We start from the raw sequence: 27,057 nt of genomic DNA on the forward strand, positions 1-27,057 counted from the left end.
TGTCCTTTTTTTTTTTCACAGGTATGACTAAGGTGTTCAGGTGAGCACCTGCAATAACAGGTACTGCCATTATTCTTTTACTAACTACTTATAACTCCTTAGAGCACACAGAGTGCTCTCTAATACACTTATACACAGAGCGCACTTATGGCACAGAGCGTTCGGGAGAAGTTTCGGAGCGCTTGGCCGCCTCTTACGACGGCGCGTCTCACTCGATGAGAACACTTGTGACGGAAAGCACAAAAACAGGCCGCTATTTACAAGCTTAGGAAGTATGGCGTGGAGGCCAGGAATAAAATTCTCCATTAATAACGTAACGCTTTTTCTAAGAATGAGACTACTGACCTAACCGCCTCATTTAAAGCGTACTACACCTGTCCAATCGGTCAATTCTTAATCAGTTGAGTTACCAACCAAGGTCAGTGAAAATCGACATAAAACTGGGTGGTGACGACGGCGTCACTCATGAACACGGGCTCTATTTAGCAACACCAATGTATCATTGGGTACAGCATATTGTCATCTTTAAGGCGTGGAACCGTCCAATAGCTGCGAGCCATTGAAGTCTTATTTTAGTACAAAATTTAATCCAGACGTGAACGCGATACGAGGTGGAGGCCAAGAATGCAACTGTGGTTAGGAAGTCTAACAATTCACGAAATTTCGCAATGCTGCGCGCTGTCACACCAGGAGCTCACAAATCAACCTTACCGAAAAAGTTAATATAAGCCACTCTTTCACAAAACTCTTCAAAAGCAAACAACAAAATGGCAAGGAAAGGTGTATTGGCATAAAGTATCGCAGGACGGCTTCAGGGATCGAACTTGAAAACTCAAATCTATGTCAACCACTCCGGGAACCAACTGGTAGGGTGCTCCAAGGTCGGGTACTCCCGTTTCGGAAGTGCCGTGCTCCTGAAGCGCGAACTGCTTGCAACGCCGAGCTGTCTTTGACAGACTGCCGCCGATCTCTGCTCGCGTGCTCGTCGACACTCCTGGCTCTTTTTTCCGCGAAACAAGGCGAACAATACGGCCATCTATCAGGCGACGCGAGCGCGAGATTCGGCGCCGGAGGCCGGCGTCGGCTCCGACGCGAGCTCACAGCTGCCGCGTCGGGGGCCAGTGCTGCTGAGGGCGCGACGCCTCGCTCCTCCCTTGCGCAGCTGTAACATGAGCAGGCCTTTTCCCGAGCCTGACGTCAGGCGAGTTCAACGCCAAAGGCCGCCGGCGCGGCCGCCACGACTTGACGAGGAACGTGCGGCTGCTGCTGCCACAGCAGCGGCGACGTCGGGTGCCATCATGGCGGACGCTTCCTGCCGGACACCCCTGACCAGCGGCGGCGGGCTATGACACCCGGCAGAGCGCGGCCCGTCCGGCGGAAGCTGCCGCTCATTCACCGACTCATCTGGGCTCTCCTCTTCCTCTCGAGGGGATCAAGCGCTGCCTCTGTGAGTGAGCTTCCCTGGAGGTTCCGTTATAGGGACACACGTCAGTACTTTACCAATGCGCGTTGTGAAACAGCGAGGTGGTTCACGGAATGGCAAGTGGCGCTCAGGCGAACACTTAAGTGTGGATCTGCGAATGGCTGTGCGAAGGGCTATGCTCGTCGCTGGCGCTGGTAGCCCCACTGCCCGCGACCGGGAAATGTCACTGCGTATTCCACGTTGCATTACAAGGCCGTGTCAAATCCGGGTTTTTATTTCTGCCGTCACATATTGTAGTATCAAGCGTCCGATGCACTAAGTATTATGAAAACCTCCACCGAAAAATTATGTTCCCCAACAGATGACGCAGGGCGCATCTCATTCGAACAGGAATTCCATTTGCTGTAAAGGCGGAGCATTTTGTTTCGTGTGTCACTTGGTACAGCTGCAGACTTTTGGCTGGCTAAGTAGCATAATGTGCCTGCGCATAAATTTCCGACCCTTTTATTCTCACTCTCGGTGACAGCCTAAGCGAGTGACGGCTGGCGCGGTAACAAAAGCCTTAATGAGCGCGACGGTGAGCGCAACGATCATTCTGGCTGAGGAATTCGGGTGCCTTCTTTGCTCTCTTTCTCATCACGCCCCGATCCCATTTCAGTAATCAACGAGATTTGCAGCTTGGATCGATTAACAGCTGTCCGTTATACGATACGTTTAAAATACGATACGTAGTAACGCCAACCGGAACCAAATAGTATGAGCGTGATGTAGGTGTTTGCTGATGCGAAGGAAGCTGCTCAAGTTTTGTGAACTTCACAGTGAGTAGTGTTCCGAGGAGTACCGCATCTTTATTAAACCAGTGTGCAAAAAACAAAGTAAACATCCCAACAGTTTATGCGCTTTAATTTGACGCACACATTCTTAGAGAAAGCGGCTATAATATTGCGCGATAGATGGAATTTGATTTCTGCCTGTCTTGCACCACCTCACTACTCGCCGTAGGCGCGTGCATATACTGAATCAGGGACTATGTCTGAACCTGAGCGCTGTCGCTTTGTTATCCTTGTACGCGCGGACAGATCAACCCATAATTTTTGCCAGTGTGACCGCAGCGAACAGTACGTTGTCATGCCGCTGTTTTTAGATTCGTCGGCCGCCGCACGGAGAACGTAGTCTTTTCTTCGTTGTACTCAATTGGAAAGGAAGGATCCCTATCACACTTATTGTATTACTTTGATACTGAAGCGGAGAAATTTCTTTATTTTTTCTTTGGCACCATTTCTTGTCGGAAAGAATAGTTCTTTAAGCAGTTTTCTTTACACAATCATTTGCTCTTGGAAGAACTTCACAACTTCACCGCAACAACCTCGAACTACAATTAGGTGTGTACTCAGCTATAGGGTCTGAGCCATATACAAAACAACGCCCTGTTTGTTTTTGCTTTATTTTTCCTGAATTTATTCGCCAGGACTTTCGCGTGTTTTACCGTATTACGGAGAAAAGACAAAAAATATTTATTCCGATTTAACACATCTTCCCTGACTCAACCTGCAGAAGCTTGCCTTTGAATATCGTCCCTCCTGGCTGCCTGTAAACCTACAGAAATAAGAACGGGATGTTTTAAAAAGACACCATAACTTGACGAGCTCACGAAGTCTGGAGAGAAAATTTACCGAAGCACCCCGTAGTGGACGATTTCGGATAAATTTCGACCACCTGATGTTTTCAACATGTACAAGAGCTTAGACACGCGGGTGTTTTTCCATTTTCACCTGCATCGATATGCGGTCGCCGCGGCCAGAAATCATAGCCATAGCCTCTGATTCACTACGTTGGGTGAAAGGAAAGACGTGAAGAAAAGACCGACATAAAACGCACGTTGGTGCTGGCCCGAGCACAAAAAAGGTCCGTCTTGAATACATCCGACATTATTTTCGACAAGTGTAAAAGATGTCAGTTCGGGGCAAACACCCTTCACCTCGAAGCACGCTTCCAAGCCTCCGGTGGCATGACCATCAGCTGCCTTGTCGCCTTATCGTTTATTTCTTCGTTGGTGTGAATTTCTTTCTCTTTCAAATGAGACTTTGGCCTTTATATTAGAGAATTCATGGAAGCACATTTCGCCGGCGCCGGGGCTGACAGACTGCAATAATTCCATGCTTCTGCAAAAACCCCGGACGAGGCCAGTGGTGGATTTATGGCGATTCTTGAAGGGATGCTCGGGGGGGTGGGGGGGGGGGGGGGAGGGTATTATTTGCGAAATGTATCATTGAAAAAAAAAATAGGTTTTCACATTACTGCGACTAAAAAATCTTGCTGAGGGGGGGGGGGGGGGGACCAGTCGCCCTCTCCTTTGTTAAATCCGCTCCTGAGCGAGGTCTTAATGAGTGGGTAGGTGCATCGTGGTTGTGGATGTGACATATAAAGCTGCTTTCGGTATCCTGTAGTACCCAGTGATGTTTGTTCATGACCTGGACTGAAAGAGCATACCAGTAGGGGACAATGACGTCGTGGTCAAAGAAAGGTGTCAACTTGATTCTCACGGTGATCAGAATTTTCTGTTTTCTGCTGCTTTTTGGTTATTGATTTGGTTACTTCGGCTAAAAAACTCAGCTTTTGTTTCTAGCTTGCATTCACATATCTGTGTCTCATCTTCCGGCATGATCTTGTTCCGCAATTCTGCCTATTTATTAGCAGCTTCCTGAGGAGACCGAAATTTTAACTTTCCTGAATTAACAGGTTAAGGGGCGAATTAGGCAACCATTTGTCTTATCTGACAATCCTCTGCCAGAACTTCAGAAGCCGTAGTCCTTAGAGTGCGAACTAGTCTTTTAGTTCTCTGTATATCAGTCGGCAATTTTCGCGATAATCGCGGCGGCCAGCAGTCCAACATTTTAGAATTTTCTAGCAGTGTAGGGCTTCCTACAGTACCTATCGCATCTCCACAACCTGTCCTACGATACAGGAATTTTACTTGAGTCTTTCATGCCAAGCTCTCCCCTAAAACTTCGCAGGACATTTGAACAGTTTTTAAGCCTGACTGAACAAGCCACAATCTTGTAAATGTGCTCACCATGTCGCTCTACCATTTTACTCAAGACACTAACACTGCAACGTGCGAAAATGAAGAGGGATGACTCATGTGTGCTCAGAGCAGCCCACTGTAGCAGCCGACAGAGTGAAGTGCAAGCTTCCTTAAGATCTCGGAGGCAATAAATCTGGTCGGAAGCTTCCCGGAACGATCTCTTCATTTGTTCATTGGCAGTCCCAACATCAGAAACCTTTCGCGTTTGAAGTTGTATTAAGAGCATTCGAAACAAGTAAACTTGATAAGCTTGCATGGCAGACTTGTGGAGTTTATTAAATGTTTATTTATTTCTTGCGCTTTTCAAACGAAGTCTCTTTACAATTTGCTATGAAGGCGTAATTTTTTATTATTCATAGCTGCTTTATACGAAAACAACTTGGAAACCAACAGTCGCCCTGCCTCATTCCCTTTGGCGGCGTCTGGCTTCTTTCCTGAACTAGCGCATCTAAATTTACGATGCGTTGCCTAGCACACTTCCATGTCTGATTGTGCCTTTAAATGCGTTTCAAGTACTGTCTCTCTCTCTCTCTCTGTGTGTGTGTGTGTGTGTGTGTGTGTGTGTGTGTGTGTGTGTGTGTGTGTGTGTGTGTGTGTGTGTGTGTGTGTGTGTGTGTGTGTGTGTGTGTGTGTGTGTGTGTGTGTGTGTGTGTGTGTGTGTGCGCGTGTGTGCGTGTGTGTGTGTGTGTGTGTGTGTGTGCGTGTGTGTGTGCGTGTGTGTGTGCGTGCGTGTGTGTGTGTGTGCGTGCGTGTGTGTGTGTGTGTGTGTGTGTGTGTGTGTGTGTGTGTGTGTGTGTGTGTGTGTGTGTGTGTGTGTGTGTGTGTGTGCGTGCGTGTGTGCGTGTGTGCGTGTGTGTGTGTGTGTGTGTGTGTGTGTGTGTGTGTGTGTGTGTGTGTGTGTGTGTGTGTGTGTGTGTGTGTGTGTGTGTGTGTGTGTGTGTGTGTGTGTGTGTGTGTGTGTGTGTGTGTGTGTGTGTGTGTGTGTGTGTGTGTGTGTGAGAGAGAGAGAGAGATGTGTTCAGCACTAAACTAAATTACGTTGCTCGCACGATGGTCTTATGCCGCCCACATTTCTCCGCCTTCTACACAAGTTGTTTGCACTGAAGGCTTACGAAAGCAAGGCACTCTGTCGGAATAAAAAAAATAAATCCTCCTATGTTTCGCTCTACGTTAACTTTACACTAACGCCACCGTTCGTCCTTCCTTGCAGATCGTATATCCGATGGTGCAAGTTGGTAAGCATAAACCCTTCCTTCATCTATGCTCATCAAAATAGCTGGCATAGTTCTCGTGCAAAACACTTCCACTCCGGTCACGTTTTCTAAGAACTGAGATGTTTTTCTCCTCCTCATCCTCGCTTCGTACGAGACGTGGCACGTGCTTGCGGACCTTCCAGCCGCACGCATCAACGCCAGACTCAGCCGTGCGTTTATGCTGCTGACGTGTATACTGCTGAACACACACATAGACAGCCACCTGCTGCTTTTTGAAGCTTCGTTCTGACCTAGCTTTCAAAAAGGCATGTAATGTCAGTCTGCACGCGCTGGGAGGTTGATGAATTCTCCTGGAGGATACGAGATATTTCCCTTTTTTTATTTTCGCAAGGAGAACCGTTTTCATATAGCTTCACTAAAGCGTTCTATAGACGTCATTTTCTCGATGCTAGATTCCTTTTTTTAAGTGAGAGTGTCACGTATTTTACCATGCGTTGACTATGTCTTTATGATAGAAACCATGTTGGCACTGAAGCGATATCCTCAAGACACGCTGATTTAGGTTAGGCGAGGTCATGTTAGATAACAGAATTATATTGCACAAAATTTTCTGGTCTAATTCAGATAGTTTATCAAACTGACGCTAGCTAGCCAACCAAACGATGAAAGATGCTCTTGTGAACATTAGAAAGAATGTATAATCATTTTCTTTCTCATGCAGAAGAGCACTCTTATTGATATTCCATCGAATTATTTAGATTTTGGATCGCTAAACTCTAAAACTGAGCGCACAGCTGTATGACTGGTCCATACAAACGTTGGACAGTTTTTTTGTTTTGTTTTTGTTGGCGTGAGAGAATGACTTTTTAATGCGCACAAATGCGTTTACGAATTAATAATAAGAATATGTAGGATTTAACCTATCGAAGGAATTCAAGTGCCTTAGTGGAGAGCTGGGATTATTTTTGACCTCACGGGATTCTTTAACGAGCGTTGACACTGCACGGCGCCCGGGAGTTCTTGAAATTAGCTTCCATCTAAAAAGCGGCTGCCAAGGTCTCGATTTGATCTCGTGGCCTTGGAATCAGTAGAACTACAAAACCACTGAGCAACCGCGGCGGCTTGTTGTGGGCAAGTTCAGTTTTAGAGCAATTTCTTTTATTAACAATGGACTAGGTTGTGACGTCAATAGAGTATAGGCCTCGTCTACTTTTGTTTTCACTTACTGAGTGATTCTTAGTAGCAAAGAAAGAACGTCTACCCTATTTATGCATCAGTACAGAACCCCAGACTGCCTAAAGAAAGGTTTAGCAGGAAATAAAGGTTCTATTCAAGCACGCGCACGCAGGGGCACCATAAAGAAACCCGCTTTTAATTCTGCGAGAGAACAATTAAAATATAAAGTAAAACGACGCCCACGAGCCCCCGGGACACACGAACAGAAACAGGACTTTACAGTCTGGTAGCTGTTTGCAAAATATCATTGAGAAATCTCATTAGCAGCGCGTGACTAAGAAAGGTAACAGTATAAATTAAGGTTGTAATGTAAACGCAGAGGACAAACAAGATTTCCATCTCGGCAGATAAACGCAACGCAAAGAGTGTGATCATTTGCCTTTCTTTCCTCATAGTTTTGGAGGAATGATTATAAACATGTGCGGCTTGTTTCCAAAACGGTGCCTGTTTTGAATAGCGGGTAATGAACTGCAGAGATCATTTCGAGGCGCAGTGCGGTCAACTTTCTGCATCTGCGATTGCAATGAAGAATGCTCCATTTCTTTCCCAGCTTTTCAGTGAGTTTCCTAGCTGTATGCCCAGAGTATCGCTCATTTTTAGCGCTGGCCTCCAATATTCTGCGTCTGATTTTCTACGCATTATAATTTTATCAATGAAAACATTATGTTATTAGTAATCGATTTATGTTAGTCACAGAGTGGAACTCGTGCGATCGCATGACACATCCCGTTGTTGCTGTCAACCTTATGCGAAAATGTTGTCTCCTGTTGTTGATGTGCAAGTGAAATGTTTTCTCTTACTGAAGATGGCCAAGTTTTGTGCAGGGGCGCAGACCCTTTGTCAAGCCATCTATAGGCTTTTTGGCTGCACTCCTGACATCGCTAAATAAAGGTGATTTGACTTGACCGTAAGCAGGCTAAAATTTTTAACAGTACCACGCTAGCGTCGAAAAAACGGCCCTATAGCGCTTTGCGACAAAGCGCTTCGGCGAAAGAAGCTGCAAACGGCAAGCAATTTTTCCACTTCAATTCAATGCACTTTATTTTTTCCAGAAGAGTAGTTGCAAGGTATCCTGGGCAAAAGCTGCTTAAGCACCTTGATTGATGCCCAGGAGATCATTACATGATTGTAGCAGTTTATAGGATCATACTCCGCTGTACGACCCTGTGTTCCATGCTCAGATGATACTGTTAATGAATTGACCAGGTGTACAGTGTGGGACAAAAGTCTCTGTACCACGCGTTCCTCAAACGAGGCCGGTAGCTAAGCTATTAGCAGGTGGCTGGAGACAACACTTGTGGAGGTGAAAGTCAGAATTTTGTTCTTTCATCTCCACAAGTGCGGTGTCTAGCAGCCGAATAACAGTAGAGCTGTTGGCTTCATTTGAGGAACGCGTGCTCTAGAGACTTTTGTACCACACTATACATGACGATGAATTGGTAAGCGGAATGAACGACTTAGCAATACGCGTCGTGTGCATATTAATGCCCGAAAGGGCAGTGTAGAAAAAACGTGCCCTCTACACTTTCATTCGTTTCGGCGAGAAAGTTTAAATTCTATGCGACATATTTATGAATGCACCAAGCATAATAAAGAGAAATGGCAGTGATGCGCTTTTTTGTCCCTTATAATAAAGCACTACTGTTTATCTGCACAAAATTACCATAACAAAAGTTTTGAGCGAGCTGCTAAGACGTGAATGATGTCACAAAATAAATAAAGAGGGATAACTAAAGTCCGATAGAACTCAAGCGTCCAGTAATAATAATAATAATAATAATAATAATAATAATAATAATAATAATAATAATAATAATAATAATAATAATAATAATATAATATAATAATAATAATAATAATAATAATAATAATAATAATAATAATAATAATAATAATAATAATAATAATAATAATAATAATAATAATAATAATAATAGGTTTTTGGGGAAAGGAAATGGCGCAGTATCTGTCTCATATATGGTTGGACACCTGAACCGCGCTGTAAGGGAAGGGAAAAAGGGGGGACTGAGAGAAGAAAGGAAGAATGAGGTGCCGTAGTGGAGGGCTCCGGAATAATTTCGACCACCTGGGGATCTTTAACGTGCACTGACATCGCACAGCACACGGGCGCCTTAGCGTTTTTCCTCCATAAAAACGCAGCCGCCGCGGTCGGGTTCGAACCCGGGAACTCCGGATCAGTAGTCGAGCGCCCCAACCACTGAGCCACCGCGGCGGGGGTCCAGTAAAGTTCCACCCACTATTTTTGCCACCGACTATTTTTCCACGATCCGCTAATGGTCCGTTAATAAAAAAAAACGCCGCGATGTCTCAATGGTTGGCGCTCGGCTGCTGACCCGAAAGACGCAGGTTCTATCTCGGCCGAAGGAGGCGAAATGCTTCGATGGGGGAAATGAATTTCGGTGGAAGCCAAATGCTAGGGGCCCGTGTAGTGTGCGATATCAGTACACGATGGCGGTCACCAGGTGGTCGAAATTATCCCCAGGGGGTCGAAATTTCGACCCCAGGTGATCAAAATTATCCGGAGCCCCTTACGGCGTCCCTTATAGCCGGAGTCGCTTTGTAACGTTGAACTAAAGAAAAACGTTATCGAATCAAGAAGACAGCTTAGTCGGGATGGTTGGTGCATGTTGATGGAGAGAGAGAGAGAGAATAAACATTTAATTGTAAAAAAGAAGACCGGAGCAGAGTGTGGGTGGGGTCCTCAGTCCGAGACTCCAGTGGCCTCCGCCGACGCTTTGGCGATGGCGATTAGCGCTTCCTGATCTTCCAGGGTGCCGCTGGCCAGCGTCACCTCCCACTGCTCCAGCGCCGCGTTGTGCTGCTTTAAGTGGTTCGGTTTAGCTGAGCATGTCCATGTAATGTGCGTGAATGTCGGAATTTCGCCACACCAAGGACATGTGTCTGGGTATAATGTTGGGTGAATGCGGTGTAGGTGGTTAAGATTAGGGAAAGTAAGTGTTTGGATGCGTCTAAGGTGGTAGCTTGAGTCCTCCGGGGAAAGTTTATGTGGCGAGGGGTAGAGACGCCGGTTTAGGCGGAGGGTCTCTAGGCGGGTTTAAAAATGGGTTGAGAAGAGGTAGGGAGTAAAGTCAGTGTGCCCCGCTCGGTTAGTCGGTGTGCCCTCTCGAGCTAGGGATCTGCCCTAATATTGCCATCGAGACCTGCATGTACTGGGATCCAGGTGATGACGTGATCATACTGGAGATGGCCGCCGAGAACGCGGATAGCCGTACGTGGGACACGTCCACTCGAATAGGCCCTGCAGGTGGCTTGTAATACTGTAAAAATGAGTGCCATGGTGAAAAACGCTAACAGACTCCTAGGACGTAAGAGAACAACACAGGCACAGCGCTTGTGTCTATGTTCTTTTGTTATGTTCTGTCTGTTAGCGCTGTTCACTCGGTTCCCAACAACCATTATTAAACCTCTTCTTGCTAACGGAATAAAAAGCTAGCCGTAAGATGAAGTTTTAAGCCAAAGAATATGAATGCCGACTTGTTTGACGCAGTGGAAGAATGTTGATTTCTTTAACTGCTGTGTTTGGTTAGTGCAGCAATGCAAAACACTGTGAGCCATATGGGCTGTCGTTGCCAGCTACTGCTATTTTCTGACCTGTTTCCTGCTATAGTCACCTATCGTGATTCAAACGCGAACCTTCACTTTAAAATGTCAGTACCGTCAGCTTCCCAGTTAAGTGAATGCAGAGATGGTGCATAGGTGGTTTTTGTGGTGTGCACGTGTGCACGCAAGCATTTGTTTCATATACTAGGCGTTTCAGGGAAGCTGTTCAATAATTTTTAAAAATAGACTTTTTGAGTTATGACGACAGCTTCTGCGGCAGAATAATACCAACGCCGGCGGACATCAGAAAACAGGTGAAAAAAGTGAACTAGTTAGCCGATTGACTAATTTCTGATAACTAACTTTTAACTATTACAGTTACGTACCTGGCTGCAATTAGAGATGTGTAGCGTAGCAGGTCGTTAGTAATAGCTATATCAGTTTTTAGAATTTTGAAAACGCGATTACTCTCGCCGCTATGGCTCAACTAATTTTGGCCACATCGTGCCAAAATACATGCGCTTTCGAAAAGCATGCAGGCAGAGCAACTCCTCCAGTGCAGTAACTAGTCGGAAAAGCCAAATTTTGTCGAGCCACAGGGCCGAGGGTAATCGCGATTTCGAAGGTCTAAAAACTGATGTGGCTATTACTAACGACAGGCTACATATATCTATTTGCAACCAGGTGTGTCTCTGCAACAGTCAAAAAGTTAGTTATCAGAAAGTAGTTAACCGGCTAACTAGTTAACTTTATTCCCCTGTTTTCTGATATCTGCCGGCACTGCTATTATTCTGCCGCAGAAGCCGTCCCCATAACTAAAAAAAAACTTTTTTTTAAATTAGTGATCAGCTTCCATGAAACACGTGGTATGTTCTTCGCGTTTAAATGATTGTGGTGGTGCATTTGAATGGGCATTAGAACAGTTACTGAATAGCTCGATCTACCACGGTGAATACTAATCGCAACGGTCTTGTATGAATCACTAAGATCAGAAGCAGATTCTAAGCTTCGAGTTTTCTTTGAACACCTGCACTGAGCTCGACGCTAAAAAGAAAGAGACCACGAAAACACGTGCTGAGCTCAGGGTCCTTCAAGTGTACAGTTCCTCCACTCCTGGTGACATCTGAATAGCCAATGACCGAATAAAAGCGATGACCTCAGAAACGAAACAGTCATTTTCCTCTCTGACGTCATCGGGGACAGCGCGAGGAGGCAGTGTTCTCTGCAAAAGCGATTAGTGTCCTATCCTAGAGGCGACAAAGATGTCAGAGCCAGTGGATCGCATTTCCTGCAAGTAATTTCTAGCTTCAGCTAGACGAATACAATGTCGATAAAATTAACTTCGTGACAATTCACAGACGGTTGCTACAGGTGCTGAAAGGGTTGCAATGTATTCAAGAAAGTGCTGTCCAATCTCGTAGCGGTAGTACGGTAGTGGTAGCCGAAAACGGAAGGAAAAGATGTTACAGGCCGCGGCAATTGCTAATTAATATCTTAAGCACCGCCAGAAATAATTGGGACAGCGACAGGTAACGACGCGAAGTACAGAGTGGAGCGATAGCGGTAAAATACAGGAAAGAGCTATGTATAATACAATAGCCTCGGTAGGGATTAGCTCGCTTGCAGCCAAATCTTCGTAGCCACGGCTCCTTATTAACAAACGGAATGTTTATTAACATTCCACTCTGAGAATTCCGGTTACAATATCAGCAGCGCTCTGTAACAATCGCGTAGCTATATTTCTCACATGTGGCTGGCGTCCTATTAGACTAGCGTGTCAACTGACTAATAACTGCGAGTTTAAAATTTTCAACACAGGAAAGCTTGTGTGCTTATTAACGGTCTGCGACATGACTCTCTGACATGACTCTCTGTCAGCCTCTGTCATTTCCGCGATAGATGGCGCGCGTCTGACCTCTGGCAAAGTTTTGGAAAGAAAAGTGTGCCGATACTAGATCGTGTTCATAAAACAGGCTAAAAAACTTTTCACAAATGGGTCAGAAGCGCAAGGCGGGTAGTGCGTCCACACTATCCATCCACCCTATATATATATATATATATATATATATATATATATATATATATATATATATATATATATATATATATATATATATATATATATATATATATATATATACGGTAATTTTCGATCAGAAAGGCAAAGAATATATCGCATTTTCTGCATTTGAGGGACACGGGATATTTCCTGAGGTCCAAGAATGTCCGATTTTCTATCCAACGTTCTTTCAAATCCACTGTCGCACGGCAAATTTAATCTCCAGCGAATTACTTTTGATGATATTAACGTCATCTGCCTAGCGTGCCACTTCAAGGCAAAATAATTTCGATTTTTAAGGACGATACAGACAATAGAAACAGTGGCTCAACGGGAAGCTACAGGTGCGATATTAGGATACGTTAAAAAACGGCATCTCATGTCAACAGAAGACTGTTAAACCCGACACATAAATGTCAAGACCATGATTAAACACCCAATAGGATTTATTCCACTGTCAGACAAGCGAAAACACGATTCAAGACGTAGACGTCAAGAAAGATGGCGGCGTACCAGCTCTCAGGCGTAAACGTCACTGGCCGTCAACGTCGAACAGTGGACACGAGCATTACATAAGCAGAGCGTCCTTGCCTGAAGAAAACTTACATTTCCCCCCTAAACTGCCGGGCTTGCTTTTCATGCCTAAAAACAAATTAACGCGTGATCCGGGACACCAAAGCAAAGGTGGGCCGCGTTTTTTCGGCGTTTTTTTTCCTGGTGGGCGGCGGCTCTGAGGGTATATATGTAAGGGTTTTGCGTTTTTGCAAAACAAAGTTGCAGTTCAGCGCTCGTTTGTCTTTGTCCTGTGTTCCTTCGTCCGCGTCTTCTTGCGCTGGTAAAACACCATGAACAAATGTCGTCGAGGTCGGGAAGAACAAAGCTAAGATTTGATAATGCGCACGGCTTTCCTTTCTAGTATTATATAAAACCAGTGCCAAGAATAGCCACATCAATATATCCGCTTCCCTGTAATCACCGACCTAAATTGGTTTTTTTCTACTAACAGCGCTCTGTTACAGAGACTGCACGTTTGGTCCGAAAGCGAACACGTTCTTGGCCCGCAGTCGATCTCAAATGCCGTTTTAAGCAAATGCCATCAATTTTGTCATGTAACAGGAAGCAAACGTCATTTGGAGCAAATATCGTTTGTGAAAAAGCTTGTTTTCGTCGTATGCCAAGGTTTAGTTCTTCTGCGTAAGAATTTTCACAATAGACGCCCATGCGCTCTTTCCGTGTTGTCTTTTTTTTTGGTATTATTGCGCAAATTTGACTGGTGGCAGAAATTCTCTCCGTGTTTTCAATCCAGTGAATTCCGCTCGTCATCTTAAGCTTGACTACGATGCCTTTGGCGAGCTCAGGGAACGTTGCTTGTTGCGCCAGCTTTCATGACAGATTCCATCGCCGACAGCTTAGTATTGGTGCAGAAACACTCATACGCTCACCAAGAATCATCTTATCTTTGGACCCTGTGCCGTCGCCTAGCAGCAGAGACGCCACATTAATTTTTAAAAAAATCGCATCAAGATCCCCGACTGGGAGTCGAACCCGCGGCGGCACGAACAGATCAGCTTCAAAGGCTGCTGAGCCAGAGCACCAGGCCATCGCCGTATTTAAATAAAAAATGCGGCGATAGCCTTGTGCTTTCGGCCGAACACGCGTCGTGTTGTTGTCGTTGCTTCAAAAAAACGTTGCCACATGACGGTGGCACGATGGCGTCAGGTTAAACTGCAGCACACTCTCGCTCAGTGCACTGCGCATCTTCGTCTTCATCAACTTCCTTCTGCAGCGCGATCAGATCTGCTTAACCTCACCTCGCTCAGAGCTTAATCTGAGTCTAATGGTTTGGTTTACGGGGGTTTAACATCCCAAAGCAAATCAGGCTAGGAGGGACGCCGTAGTGAAGGGCTCCGGAAATTTCGACCACCTGGGGTTCTTTAACGTGCACTGACATCGCACAGCACACGGGCCTTTAGAATCTCGCCTCCATCTAAATTCTACCACCACGGCAGGGATCGAACCCGCGTCTTTCACGTCAGTAGCCGAGTGCCATAACCACTCAGCCACCGCGGCGGCAGAGTCAAATACCGTCGCGATACGTGCCGACGACCCATAAAAGCGAAAGCATCAGCCAATCAGGCACGAGCCAAAAGGCAAGGAATATATCGCATTTTCAGCAGCATGCTTTTGAGGGCAACACGGGATAATTCATCAGATCCAAGAATGATTTTCTATCCAACGTTCTTTCAAATCCACTTTCGCACGTCAAATTTCATCTCCAGCGAATTACTTTTGATCGTATTAACGTCATTTGCCTTGCGTGCTGCTTCAAGGCAAAATAATTTCGATTTTTAATGACGATACAGACAATAAAAAAAGTGGCTCAACGGGAAACTACAGGTGCGATATTAGGACATGTTACTAAACGGCATCTAATGTCAAGAGACGCCTGTAAAACCCGACAGATAAATGTCAAGGCCATCATTAAGCACCCAATAGGATTTATCCCATTATCAGACAAGCGAAACAGAGTTCAAGACGTAGTCGTCAAGAAACATGGCGGCGTACCAGCTCTCAGGCGTAAACGTCACTGGCCGTCAACATCGAACAGTGGACACGCGCATTACATAAGCAGAGCGTCCTTGCGTGAAGAAAGCTTGCATTTCCCCCCTAAGCTGCCCGGCTTGCTTTTGATGCCTAAAACCAAATAAACGCGTAAGCCAGGCACACCAAAGCAACGATGGGCTGCGAGCAAATGTCGTCGAGATCGTGAAGAACAAAGCTAAGATTTGATAATGCGCACGGCTTTCCTTTCTAGTATTATATAAAACCAGTGCCAAGAATAGCCACATCAATATATCCGCTTCCCTGTGATCATCGACCTAAATTGGCTTTTTTCTACTAACAGCGCTCTGTTACAGAGACTGCACGTTTGGACCGAAAGCGAACACGTTCTTGGCCCGCAGTCGATCTCAAATGCCGTTTTATGTAAATGCCATCAATTTTGTCATGTAACAGGAAGCAAACGTCATTTGGAGCAAATATAGTTTGTGAAAAAGCTTGTTTTCGTCGTATGCCAAGGTTTAGTTCTTCTGCGTAAGAATTTTCACAATAGACGCCCGTGTGCTCTATCCGTGTTCTCTGTCTTCGTTTTTGGGTATTATTGCGCAAATTTGACTTGTGCCAGAAATTCTCTCCGTGTTTTCAATCCAGTGAATTCCGCTCGTCATCTTGAGCTTGACTGCGACGCCTTTGGCGAGCTCAGGGAACGTTGCTTGTTCCATCAGCTTTCATGACAGATTCCATCGCCGACATCTTTGTATTGGTGCAGAAACACTCATATGCTCACCAAGAATAATCTTATCTTTGGACCTTGTGCCGTCGCCTAGCAACAGAGACGCCACATTAAGTTAAAAAAATCACATCAAGGTCCCCGACTGGGAGTAGAACCCGCGGCGGCACGAACAGATCAGCTTCAAAGGCTGCTGAGCCAGAGCACCAGGCCATCGCCCTATTTAAATAAAAAATGCGGCGATATAAAAAAATGCGGCCATAGCCTAGTGCTTTCGGCCGAACACGCGTGTTGTTGTTGTTGTTGTTGTTGTTGCTGTTGTTGTTGTTGTTGTTGTTGTTGTTGTTGTTGTTGTTGTTGTTGTTGTTGTTGTTGTTGTTGTTGTTGTTGTTGTTGTTGTTGTTGTTGTTGTTGTTGTTGTTGTTGTTGTTGTTGTTGTTGTTGTTGTTGTTGTTTCAAAAAACGATGGCACGTAACGATGGCACGATGGCGTCGTGTTAAACTGCAGCATACTCTCGCGCTGTGCACTGCGCATCGTCGTCTTCATCAGCTTCCATCTGCGGCGCGACCAGATCAGATCTGCTTAAGCTCGCTCAGAGCTTAGTCTAATATCGTCGCCATACGTGCCGACGACCCATAAAAGCGAAAGCATCAGCCAATCAGGCTTAACACACGATTTTGCACGTCGGCACGGTTTAACTGCTGTAAAACCTTACCAATTTTTTTTATGTTTACATTCATGTGTGTCTACTCGTACCTTCTTCACAGACGATTCTAGAATGTCCATCTCAATTAAATTTTTTTTTCAATCGCAATATGAGAATTGCAAGCACTGAAAAGAAAAAAATATAATAACTTACCAGGCGCTTCTTGGAAGGCTGAGTGACGCTGTCCGACGTGTCACCTAGCCCCAAGTCATAGAGCACATGCGGGCCTCGAACTGTGAACTACGGAGCTGTACAAAGACAACTTCGAAGTAACCTTTAGACGCGAGAAGCGGGCTTGTAAGGGGCGCTTACAGGACGACGCTGCGGCGGCTGCAAGGGCTACTCGAAGCGTGGTAAGCCGTCTGCGTGTTCCTCGAGTGACAGTTGTCAAGGTGAATCAAGTAGCCGTAAACCTGGCTCAAAGAGCACGTTAAACTCTAGTTAACCGTCTTCCACGGCAGTCTTTATAAGCAGTCCCTTGTCAGCCACGACGGCAGTCCGAACCAACGCCACGTCAGTCCAGCCGACGTCGGATCCACGTGTTTTGGTATGAGCTCGATTATCATATTTTGGGGTCTTGCGCTGTATATATTTATTTATTGTTTATTTATTTATTCTACCCCTCAGGGTCAGGAGAATTACAGAGGGGGAGTGGAAAAAAACGAGAATAAAATTAGAAAAAATACAGCAAAGAGACAAATTTAAATAACACCTGAGTATACAATGCTAACTATGACTTTGCGGAGCATCTCGTAATTATTAAGGTCGGCAATATCTGCGGGAAGGTGATTCCAGTCGCGTGAGGTACGCGTCAAAAATGAAAGACAAAAATATTTGCTATTGCAAGAATCGAAACCGAATTTATGAGGATGATTAGTATACGATGGGATACATAAAATGGCTGTGGGATAAGGCAACCGCGAAGTATGGAGTGATGGTACAATTTGGGAAACAAAGCGATACGATGGTATTGCGAAGGATTTTGCGTTGTGTACGTAAAACGTCACGGTGGCTCAGTGGTTTTGGCGTTCGGCCGCTGATCCCAAGGTCGCGGGTTCGATCCCGGCCACAGTGGCCGTATTTCGCTGGAGGCGAAATATAGAAAGGCCCGTGCGCTGTGCGATGTCAGCGCACGTTAAGGATCCCTAGGTGGCCTACATTAATGTTGAGTCCTCCACTATACGGTGCACCTCATAGACCACAAGTCGCTTCGGGACGCTGAACCCTACAATTTACAGCTTACAATTTCTGTGTTTCACACAGCACCTAAGTTCTTGTTTTTGATGATGCACCTCAACCACCTTGAAAACTGCGTTATTCCCAGCCATTTATTATGTGCTGACAGTCATAGCTATTCCGGGGACTGCTTTGCAAACTATTTTGAGCTCTTTTTTTTCTGCTTATGGTTTAGGGCTTGAGAACTGGTAGTTTTTTCATACAGAGTTCCCGTATTTTCCGTATTCCGAGTTTCCGTAGTCGTTTCAGGATATCAGAATCAGGTTGGAGTTTTTTGCGGGTTGTACCATTTCTCGCACATAAACCGGAGAACCATTTATTTGTGCAACACATTGCAATCTCATCGACGAAGATGCAATGTTTCAGGTGCGCTATGTGGTTCATTTGATCAGATAATCTGGCCACCCGGGAGGACAGTATATCTAGCTTCCCGCGAAGTACGCCCGGTAAATGGGACATGAACAGACGCATAGTCGGCTATATTGAAGCCCACGGTTTCTTCCAATTAGGGAGCATAGTCTAGGTTGGGCCCGCTATTCATTCCTGCCTTTTGCTGAAGGAAATGGTCGTTCTTCACGTTGCCAACCGTCCCTTTAATGCAAGCGGACAGTACAGCTCGGATACGGGTTTTGAGTTATTTTTTAAAATGCCACATTCTAACTGTGTGGGACAGTATTGAGTCGATATGCTCCGGCGCATGCCAGTTTGCGGTAGGCATAACGCTGCCTCCATTATGAAATCAAGCCATGTTAGCCCCACGAGCTTTGATGTATCTAGATGTCACGCCAAATGCGCCTCATAGTGTTCCATTTCACGGTATCAATTAAGCGTGGAGCACGAACTTGTCCGAGTCGCGGTGCCGTAAACCCCCTCCCCCCCCCCCCCCCTCCCCCCCGCGGGAGCTGGCCCTGCTTTATTTGCCCGCCGGCTAAAAACGAGTACAAGAGGAATGGCGCACAGTGTAGGCTTTCTCTAGGTAGACCCATCCCGCAACTCATGGACGTTTGATTACATTGCGTGATTAAAGACCGCAAACAAGACGACACTGGACGAAAAAAGACAACACCTACAAATTACCATTTTGTCCAACTTTTTCACGTTAGTGCATTTCGCAGTGAAGTGGATCTGAGGACAACTTTAGCAGTGCAAATTATTATCATGAATCTCGCGTGCGTTAGAATTCCACAGAATAGTTTAGCCTTGGGCACTGACAGTTCTCTTCCCAGAAATAAAGACCTTCGCTATACAATTACCAATGAAAGACTAACTTGTGTGTTGTAGCTAATTAGTGAGTGTTTTTCAAAAACGCCAGCTCTTTGGCAAACAGTATAGCAGCAACGATTGAATTCGTGTAGCCTGCAGAACCTCTTTTTGTTTTCTAAAAGTTATACCGTGCCCAAGAAAATCCATTCTCCTCGCAAACAGTTGAAGAACAAAGCTGTCTGAAAAACGTAAAATTAAGTGAAAGCCATCAGTCAAGTTGCTGTTCATCGATGTATCGAATGGAAACCGTAATTAGTCATTGCGACTCTCAATCACAAAAACTGTCAAAAATTCATTCGCATCCCAATTCGCACGGCGGAAAAAGAGCGTACATCGCCAAGCAGCCAGCTTTCGTGAAACATGCCAATGTTGACCTAGCGGATGACCAATTCCGGACCCTTCTCAAGTGATAATTTACTGTGTGCAATGCGCGCGGTTATTTGCGAGCAACGTGCTCAGCTCTGTCGGTAACGCGCTCTCTTGCAACATGGTCACATGTTGGGCCAAGTTTCTCGCCACCTCTCCGGTTACAACAGCCCGCGCTCTCATGTAACATGGTCGCATGTTGGGCCAGGTTCCTCTTCTCTTTGGCTATAACAGCATCTTGTTACCGCACCAGTCATACAGTGAGCTACTCACCGTGTCGGACTACAGCCGTAATTCGAGACCCGCGCTGGTTAATCCCCATTTTAAGCAGCATGGGCACCGACTGATGTCTGTGATCCGACAATTAGGGGATTTCCTTGCACTGCTGTCCGCATAGTCCCTGTAATGTCTTTCTTTCTATCCCCCTTCTCTTTTCCCAGCGCTGAGTAGCATGCCAGTAATTCATCACTCAGACCGACCTTTGTACACCTTACAGTCCAGAGTTTGACGGAATATCGTCTGGCGAGGGGCGAACATTGTAGAAATAAACATACACTCGCCAATAGTTTCGACGAAAAGGAAACACGACGTTTCGGGGCCCGTCCCTTGATCACATAGAGCGCAGCATGGAACGACGCTGGCTTAAATACGGTTAAAATTGCGTAATGTACGATTGTAGATGTCTGGAAGATTTCCCCGTGTCCTGTCAAGAGCATGTTTCGTGGCATACTTTTGGCGAGTGTATGTTTATTTGTACACCTTACAAAAATTTCTTTAGGGAGTCAATAGACTGTCCACAGACTTTATAACGTCTATAGACTGTCTATAGACAAACTCTAGAGAGCAGTCTATAGGCAATTCAAATCCTATAGAAAGTGTACAGACAATCGATAGATTTATGGCCATACATTTTTAGTAGACTTTTGTCTATATACAGTCTATAGACTATGAATAGACATAAATAAATATCTATAGGAAGACAATAAAGTCTATAAGAAGTCTACAGACTGTCTAAAGACCATTTTTACATGTACCACGCACTGTGAATATATCCTCACTCGGCCTCCGAGCCCTGCGAAGCACCAGTTAGGTGTACTCAGGTCGAAATTTCGGTTCTCCTCCGAACAAAACCAGAAACAACAAGCCTCTCCACCGGCGACGATCAAACGACCACGGCTGCCGGCTACGAAGTGACCGGGCTGCAGACGACCCCAACCGAGGACACAGGCGTCATCGTCGACGTCGTTGTAGTGACCAGCAACCTGCCGGCCACGTCTACCACACCTCCGCGAGGGCTACCCGCCATCGTGCAGGACGCCGTCGTTGTTCCCCAAGACAGCCCAGACGTCAGCAACGCAGAAGCGAGCGTCGTCATCAAAGTGGTTCCCATCGTGAGCGCTAACGCGTCCACTGGCCCCGGTGCCGTGGGCGTCGACACGCACGTCACCTTCGAGCCAGATACAAACACGGAAGAGCCGACGAAAACCAAGAGAACTCGCTTGCAAAAGCAGTTTACCAACAAGCACATGTCAAAGTACGTCGTCAAAAACTGCGGCATCCCGCATGCACGAATGCGGAGAATTGTCGGAGGCAAGCTTACCACACTGGAGCGTTATCCATGGACGGTGAGTACTGTGAACCCTCCTGTTGATTATTTAATATCTTCCGCATCGTCAAGGATTCTGCATCTTGGAGCAGCAGTATGAGTGGTTTGCCTCACTGCCTCAGGATAAAAATTGCTCTTTAGATCGGATATCGTTTACAAACATATGCAACGTGGACAAAGTATTCGAGCCCTCTCTCTCTCCCTCACCTCCCCCCCCCCCCCCCACGCGCCATCCCAAAGTCAAGCTCCCCCCCCCCCCCCGTATAAGAAAAACACTACTATAATCACATCCGTTATTACCCCCATGGACGTCTCGATTGGCTTGTGTAAGTGTGGGCTCATTACAAGCGCAGTCGCCCTCTCAACAGCCAAGTCAAGAAATGACGTCACAAGCAGGCCTGTTTCCTCATAACAGGAATCAACAGCTGTTTGTAGCCAGTATCAATCAACATCTCAATAGGTCAATCACTTAGAGCGTTCGCTTGGCAAGGCCTTCGAACGTGGATGCTCGACGGAGCTTCCAGAGCACAAAGCGTCGGTAAACAAAAGCATTTGAAACGTTTTCTGTGTGATTTGTTGATCCGTGAACTAGCGGCGGGAAAACGCACGATATTTTACAGTTAGTGAATTTTATAACTGTTCTACGCGCATCGCGAGCACAGAGGATGCAAATGGGCTGTTATCGTCACCCCACAGTGTGTATACGTACGCGCAGACCCTGACTTATGGTTGAAAAGTTATATGCTTGCTATGCGCTAAATGAACAAAATAGACTCTTTAGCTAATGTTACGTTAGCCAGCATTTGTGTTGTGCGACGTCAGCTGCTAAGCAAGAGCAGCAGCCATGTGTTTACTTGTGCGTGTTTCTGTCCCTATGCCTTCTAAACCACCAGGTCGGCGTGTGGATGAGATTTGGAGAGAAGCCGTACTGCGGTGGAGTCATCGTGTCCTGGCTCTTTGTCATGACTGCCGGCCACTGCACACGCAAGTAAGAAAATTGCAGGCGATCCAGGAAGCCACTAGCCGGCAAAAGCGCTCAAATAATTGCAGCAACATTCATGGCAGCCCTGCGTACACCAGCTTAGCCTTCATGAACATCTGCGTCAAGTGAATAGGGGCACTTCATAACCACTTTTTAACCGGCCTTTGTAGAATTTGCACCATTTGAAACAACGCGCGCAACACTTCTGTTCAACTGAAGGTATTGCGTTGATTGTAGGTCAATCGTATAACACCGATATCATTTCTATCTCACTAAACAATGGGATCAGCCAGGACACGGAGCAACAAGCTTCATATTGTCATCATAATCACGTGATCTAAGTATACCCACTTTTAAGCAAAGTATTAGACTTAAAGAGGCACCGAGAACAAATTTAATTTGGCTTGTATCGATATATTACCGCGTTCTAGTGGCAAAGACTACACGGCCACTGGAAACGGAGCTTTACAAGCTAGAAAGAATAACAAAAACGAAATACAGGTGGCGCCACCACCGGCCGATTTTGCAAGTAAAATCGGTATTTGTGCGCTGATCCCATAGGCTATGCTACACCACCATTCATTTCAATACGGTGGCAACCAGTCTTTCTCTATGCAGTCCTTCTCAGTCTAGAACCGTGCGGAGGGAAAATTTTTAAATACAATTTTCTCAGCCATTAATGCGTATTTTGCTGCCGGACAAACGCCAACATAAATATTGGCAGAGTATCAATTTTTAGAGATAACCGTAATTAGATGCAGTCCCCAGTGCACATTTAAATCGCTTGCCATGTACAGAAAATTTACCAAATTATATTATTATCACTGTTCGTCTTCATCCACGTATCGCACATATCTACTCGTATGAATCACACAACGTACCTAGAAATTCAGGACTATAGCGCATTTTTGCAACGGGAAGTTGTTTGTGAACGCAATTTATTCGCATATCGTAAGGTTTTCCCCTAACACTCAATATATCGACAGATCACTTCTCGGGGCGCTTGTAGTTTTCTGCTATTTATTGTCAAAAACGGAGCGCGTTCATATTTCTTTGGCAGCTTTAAGTACGCGTTGCGAGTGCAGGACGAACTTTGAAAGCCAGATTTTGCTACGTATCAGAAGGTTTGACCATTCCCATCAGTATGTTTATAACAGTATCTTACAATATTCCACAGTTTCCCTACAATTAATAGTTTTGTCCAAGAAAGCTGGACTTGAACTAATATGGCGCATTTTTGTCCCACACACACAAAAAAAATATTTTAAAATTTGCTTGTATTCCTAGCACTTTTAACTGAATGAAGGATTTTGCGGTAGTGCAAATACCATGACCAAATCGTCCGCCATTGTTTAGAGCTCTTGCATCCAGAGACGTATTTCCGCAGCCTAATCAGCAATCCACAAACTAATTCCACAAATTCCACGTTCACACTTCCTGGAACTGCCATGGCGGTTGAAAAGCCGGAACGCCGATTTTATCCCCAGACAAATTAAAGACATTATGTGGAGTAGAAGCGGAGAGTTGTTCAATCACAAAACCACGACGAAAGTGCTGCCCGGTGTTTACCCTTAAGACTACTGCATTTTGTTTCCTCATCTTTTATTTCTTCCTCTAGCAAGATGGCCCAGGACCTACGCGTGAGCTTCGGTGTAACCCATATCAATCACGCACGCTTGAAGAGCGACGAGAAAGACCACCTGATCGAAGTGGAGGCCATCTACCAGAACCCCCTGTTCAAGGACATCGTCCACGGCGACGACATATCCATCCTCAAGATGAGCTCTCCGCTGCAAGAGGGCGGCTACCCGGTGACGCCCATCTGCATCCCGGAGGCCACCGGCACGCCCATCACGACGGCGGACATTGTGGGCACGGATGGCGTGGTCGCCGGATGGGGCCGCACCACTTACGGTGAGAGAACAGTTTTCGTTTCGAAGCAACGTTCTTTTTATTCGAAACACCTAAACATCTTTGGATGAAAAGCTCTAATACACACCGCGTGCATCAAGTCATTTCTGCGGCAAAAAGTCGTTGTTAGCGCCGTGTTAAGGGCATACTTCCAGAATTCGAGTGATTGCATGCTTGAAAGGCTTTAAAATGTGGGTGACGGAAATAAAACGCGAAGGTGATAACAACCTGAACAAGGAAGGCAAAACAAATGAGGCTGTTGATGCGGCAATATAACCCGAAATTCAGTAACAACCGACACACATCTCGAAGACGGGTGCACCTTTCTGGAACACCTTTGTGCCGCAGAGTAGCCAGCCGTTGGTAATGACACGAGGTCGTTGTGGAACCACAGACGGCCATAAACAGAGCAGCTGTAATAAAACGGGCAGCCCCGGCAGTGCTGGTGAAACATCTTGATGGCTGCGGGCTTCCGCCTGCGTCCAACGCCTCCTTGCTTCAAAAAGTGCGACACGCACTGTGGCGTCTTGTCGCTGAAGCCACCTCGCATCGCCTTCAGCGGCGCGGCTGCTGCGGGGTGCCTTAAGGCCGCAACTTCATTGCTGCGGCTTCTGCAGCACGCACTGTGGCGTCGACGCCGGTGCCTATGGGCCTCCCATTCAGCGCTACACGAAGTGCAGGTCTTGACGGACTCACCGCTCTCTTCTCCGGTATCGGGGAGCACCTCGCCTAGCTCTATTATGGCCAGCTCTCCCATCGCATCTGACAGAGGGAACATAACGCAGCCCGCCGGCCAGCTGGCCAGTCTTCCAACACCTACAGTCTTTGCCAAAAATAACCAGGCTACATGGTTTGCTTCTCAGCCCTGTAATAGAACCCTTAAGGCACCCTTCAGAGATCTAAATCTCCTCAATGGTAAGGAGGACCTTCGCCATTAGCTTTCAAAACATTTTTCGCCTTTTCGCTTGCATTAAGGCAGGCTGAGAAGCGACCATGCACGGCTGGGAAGCAAACCATGCCAGCCTGGCTACTTTTCGCAGAGGCGGCCTGGAGCAATCCAGCGCACCCTATTCCTTGGAGGTCGGAGGCTCGTTTCACCAGAGACACCTTCGACGTGCAACGATGGCTGCTCCAGAGGGTTCGCCTGGTCTCCACTGACACTGGGATCTTGGACTGAGGACTCCACTCAGAACTTGACAATTTTACCGCACTGAATAAAGTTATTTCCTTTTCCTCTTTTAGCTGCGCGTGCTGCGGACATCACCGAGAGAGGGAGATGGAGAACTCTATTACGCGCCCTGTATCTCCAAGTCGCTGGTTTAGATGGATGAATATACGCTGCAGCTCGACGCGGTGTGGTGGTTGCCCAAAACGTTGGTGACGTTACCTAAATGACAGAGTTGGGAGGCGTGCAGTTGGGGAAGCGGCCCATCTCTGCCAGGAACAGGGGATGGCCAGGAGTAGGGGACGACCGCATCGCGGTTTGAGCAACTGACAGCAATAGTTCTGTCTAAAAATTTTTTGGGAATTTCGCGCCCTACTTGCGAATGAAGGTATCGCTGAACACCGAGATAATGTGTTTGGGCACCGTGTTTGTCAAAATCAGTTAAACTCCCCTCACCAGGATTGCGCTAAAACATCATCGCTAAGGCATATCACGCGCCGATTTCAATTCGATACCAGGTGTTTGACATTATTCAATGCAGAAATTTTTTAAAGCGCGAGAAGTATTTCGGCAGGGTCTGCGCAGATGGTCTGCGCGGCTTGCGGTCGTTATTTGCGAGATACATATTAATTAGAAACGAATAATTAACTAAGATCACGTTTTTAACATTTCGATTTCTGCTTTGAGGCCGCAAGAATGTATTGCCAAATTGAAGGCAATGAACTTTGAGGACGAGCTGAGTTTTTAAAAGTCGGAATCGGGTCTGTGTAGTTCGAAATCGAATGTGAAAAATCGCGCATTTGAAAACTCCGCTAGTCTACCTTTCCCACGTTGCACATTGATCAAATGGCTTCGTTCGAATATCTAATGCAGGAAATGCCTATGCAGTGCATTTGTTTACGGCGTAGAAAAACCTATGTTGTTTCCTTGACGACACTGCATGTAGCAACACCATTTGATGAATGTGTAACATGGAAAAGCCAGCTTAAGCAGCGTTCGAAGGCATCTTTTTCATGTTCGATATCTCGAACCAACTTGCCGATTCGGAACTTTTAAAACGTGGGCTCATTTTCGATGTTGGCGGCTTTAAATTTCGCCCTATAACGTTGCGTGCTAAAACCGCAAATTAAAAATGTGATTAGTTTTATTTCAATATTCGTCTTTTAAGTGTGGTCTCTTAAGCATGCAAACGAACGTCTTTCCGTACTATCCGTCAGAACAGACCACACAGCGCATTTCTCCCGGCTTTCGTAACAGAAATCTGTAACAAAGAATTCAGCGACCATCCACAGTGCAAGAAATCGCCAAGTGGACGACATCAGTGAGGAGTTGCTAGTATGTATTGAGGATGGTTGACAGTGCTATGACCGTGACGCGCTCAAGAGCATTAGGCGCATCCTCGCGTGTTGTTTACGTATAGATTTCGCTAGCTTCCAACGGCTACGCGGTGTTCGAGACTACCCCTGCCACATCGTACAACCCTCCCATCACGAGTGAGCTCGGATCTGCGTCACTATCGCACTGCGAAATATGCACCCAGAAGACAACTTCGAGTACATTGAATCAGGTTAACTCGAACTCGAAATGCGGGGTAGAGGCTGAGCGCGCTTTTACCCTACCACACACTCTCGAGAGATGAGTCTTCCCTGTACCGGAAGATACAGGCAGACACTTCCACCTCACCTCACAACGGACATGCCCAGCCACCCTGGCAACTCTCCCCACACCATCTACGGCATGGTGTGGGAATGTTTGATGTCGAACTCTTTCTAGCATTTCGATGGAGGCGAAACTCAAAGGCACCCGTGTCCTGTGTGATGTCAATGTGCGTTAAAGATCCCCAGGTGGTCGAAATTATTGCGGAGCCCTCCGCTACGGCGCCTCTTTCTTCCTTTCTTCTCTCACTCCCTCCTTTATCCCTTCCCTTACGGCG

At 46.2% G+C, this 27,057-nt stretch overlaps 1 protein-coding gene across 1 annotated transcript in view; it reads left to right on the forward strand.

The window, feature by feature from the left end:
* Window positions 1–1,099: 1,099 nt before the first annotated feature.
* LOC144125873 (clotting factor G beta subunit-like) overlaps window positions 1,100–27,057 on the forward strand; it is a 28,815-nt gene continuing 2,857 nt past the window's right edge. Inside the window, exons 1-5 of the mRNA XM_077659621.1 lie at window positions 1,100–1,447; window positions 5,719–5,743; window positions 20,595–21,085; window positions 21,960–22,054; window positions 23,667–23,962. Coding sequence (XP_077515747.1) covers window positions 1,346–1,447; window positions 5,719–5,743; window positions 20,595–21,085; window positions 21,960–22,054; window positions 23,667–23,962 — 1,009 coding nt within the window. The 5' untranslated portion in view covers window positions 1,100–1,345. The remainder of the gene's footprint in view (window positions 1,448–5,718; window positions 5,744–20,594; window positions 21,086–21,959; window positions 22,055–23,666; window positions 23,963–27,057) is intronic.

This window comes from Amblyomma americanum, chromosome 3, assembly GCF_052857255.1.
Source record: "Amblyomma americanum isolate KBUSLIRL-KWMA chromosome 3, ASM5285725v1, whole genome shotgun sequence".
NCBI lineage: Eukaryota > Metazoa > Arthropoda > Arachnida > Ixodida > Ixodidae > Amblyomma > Amblyomma americanum.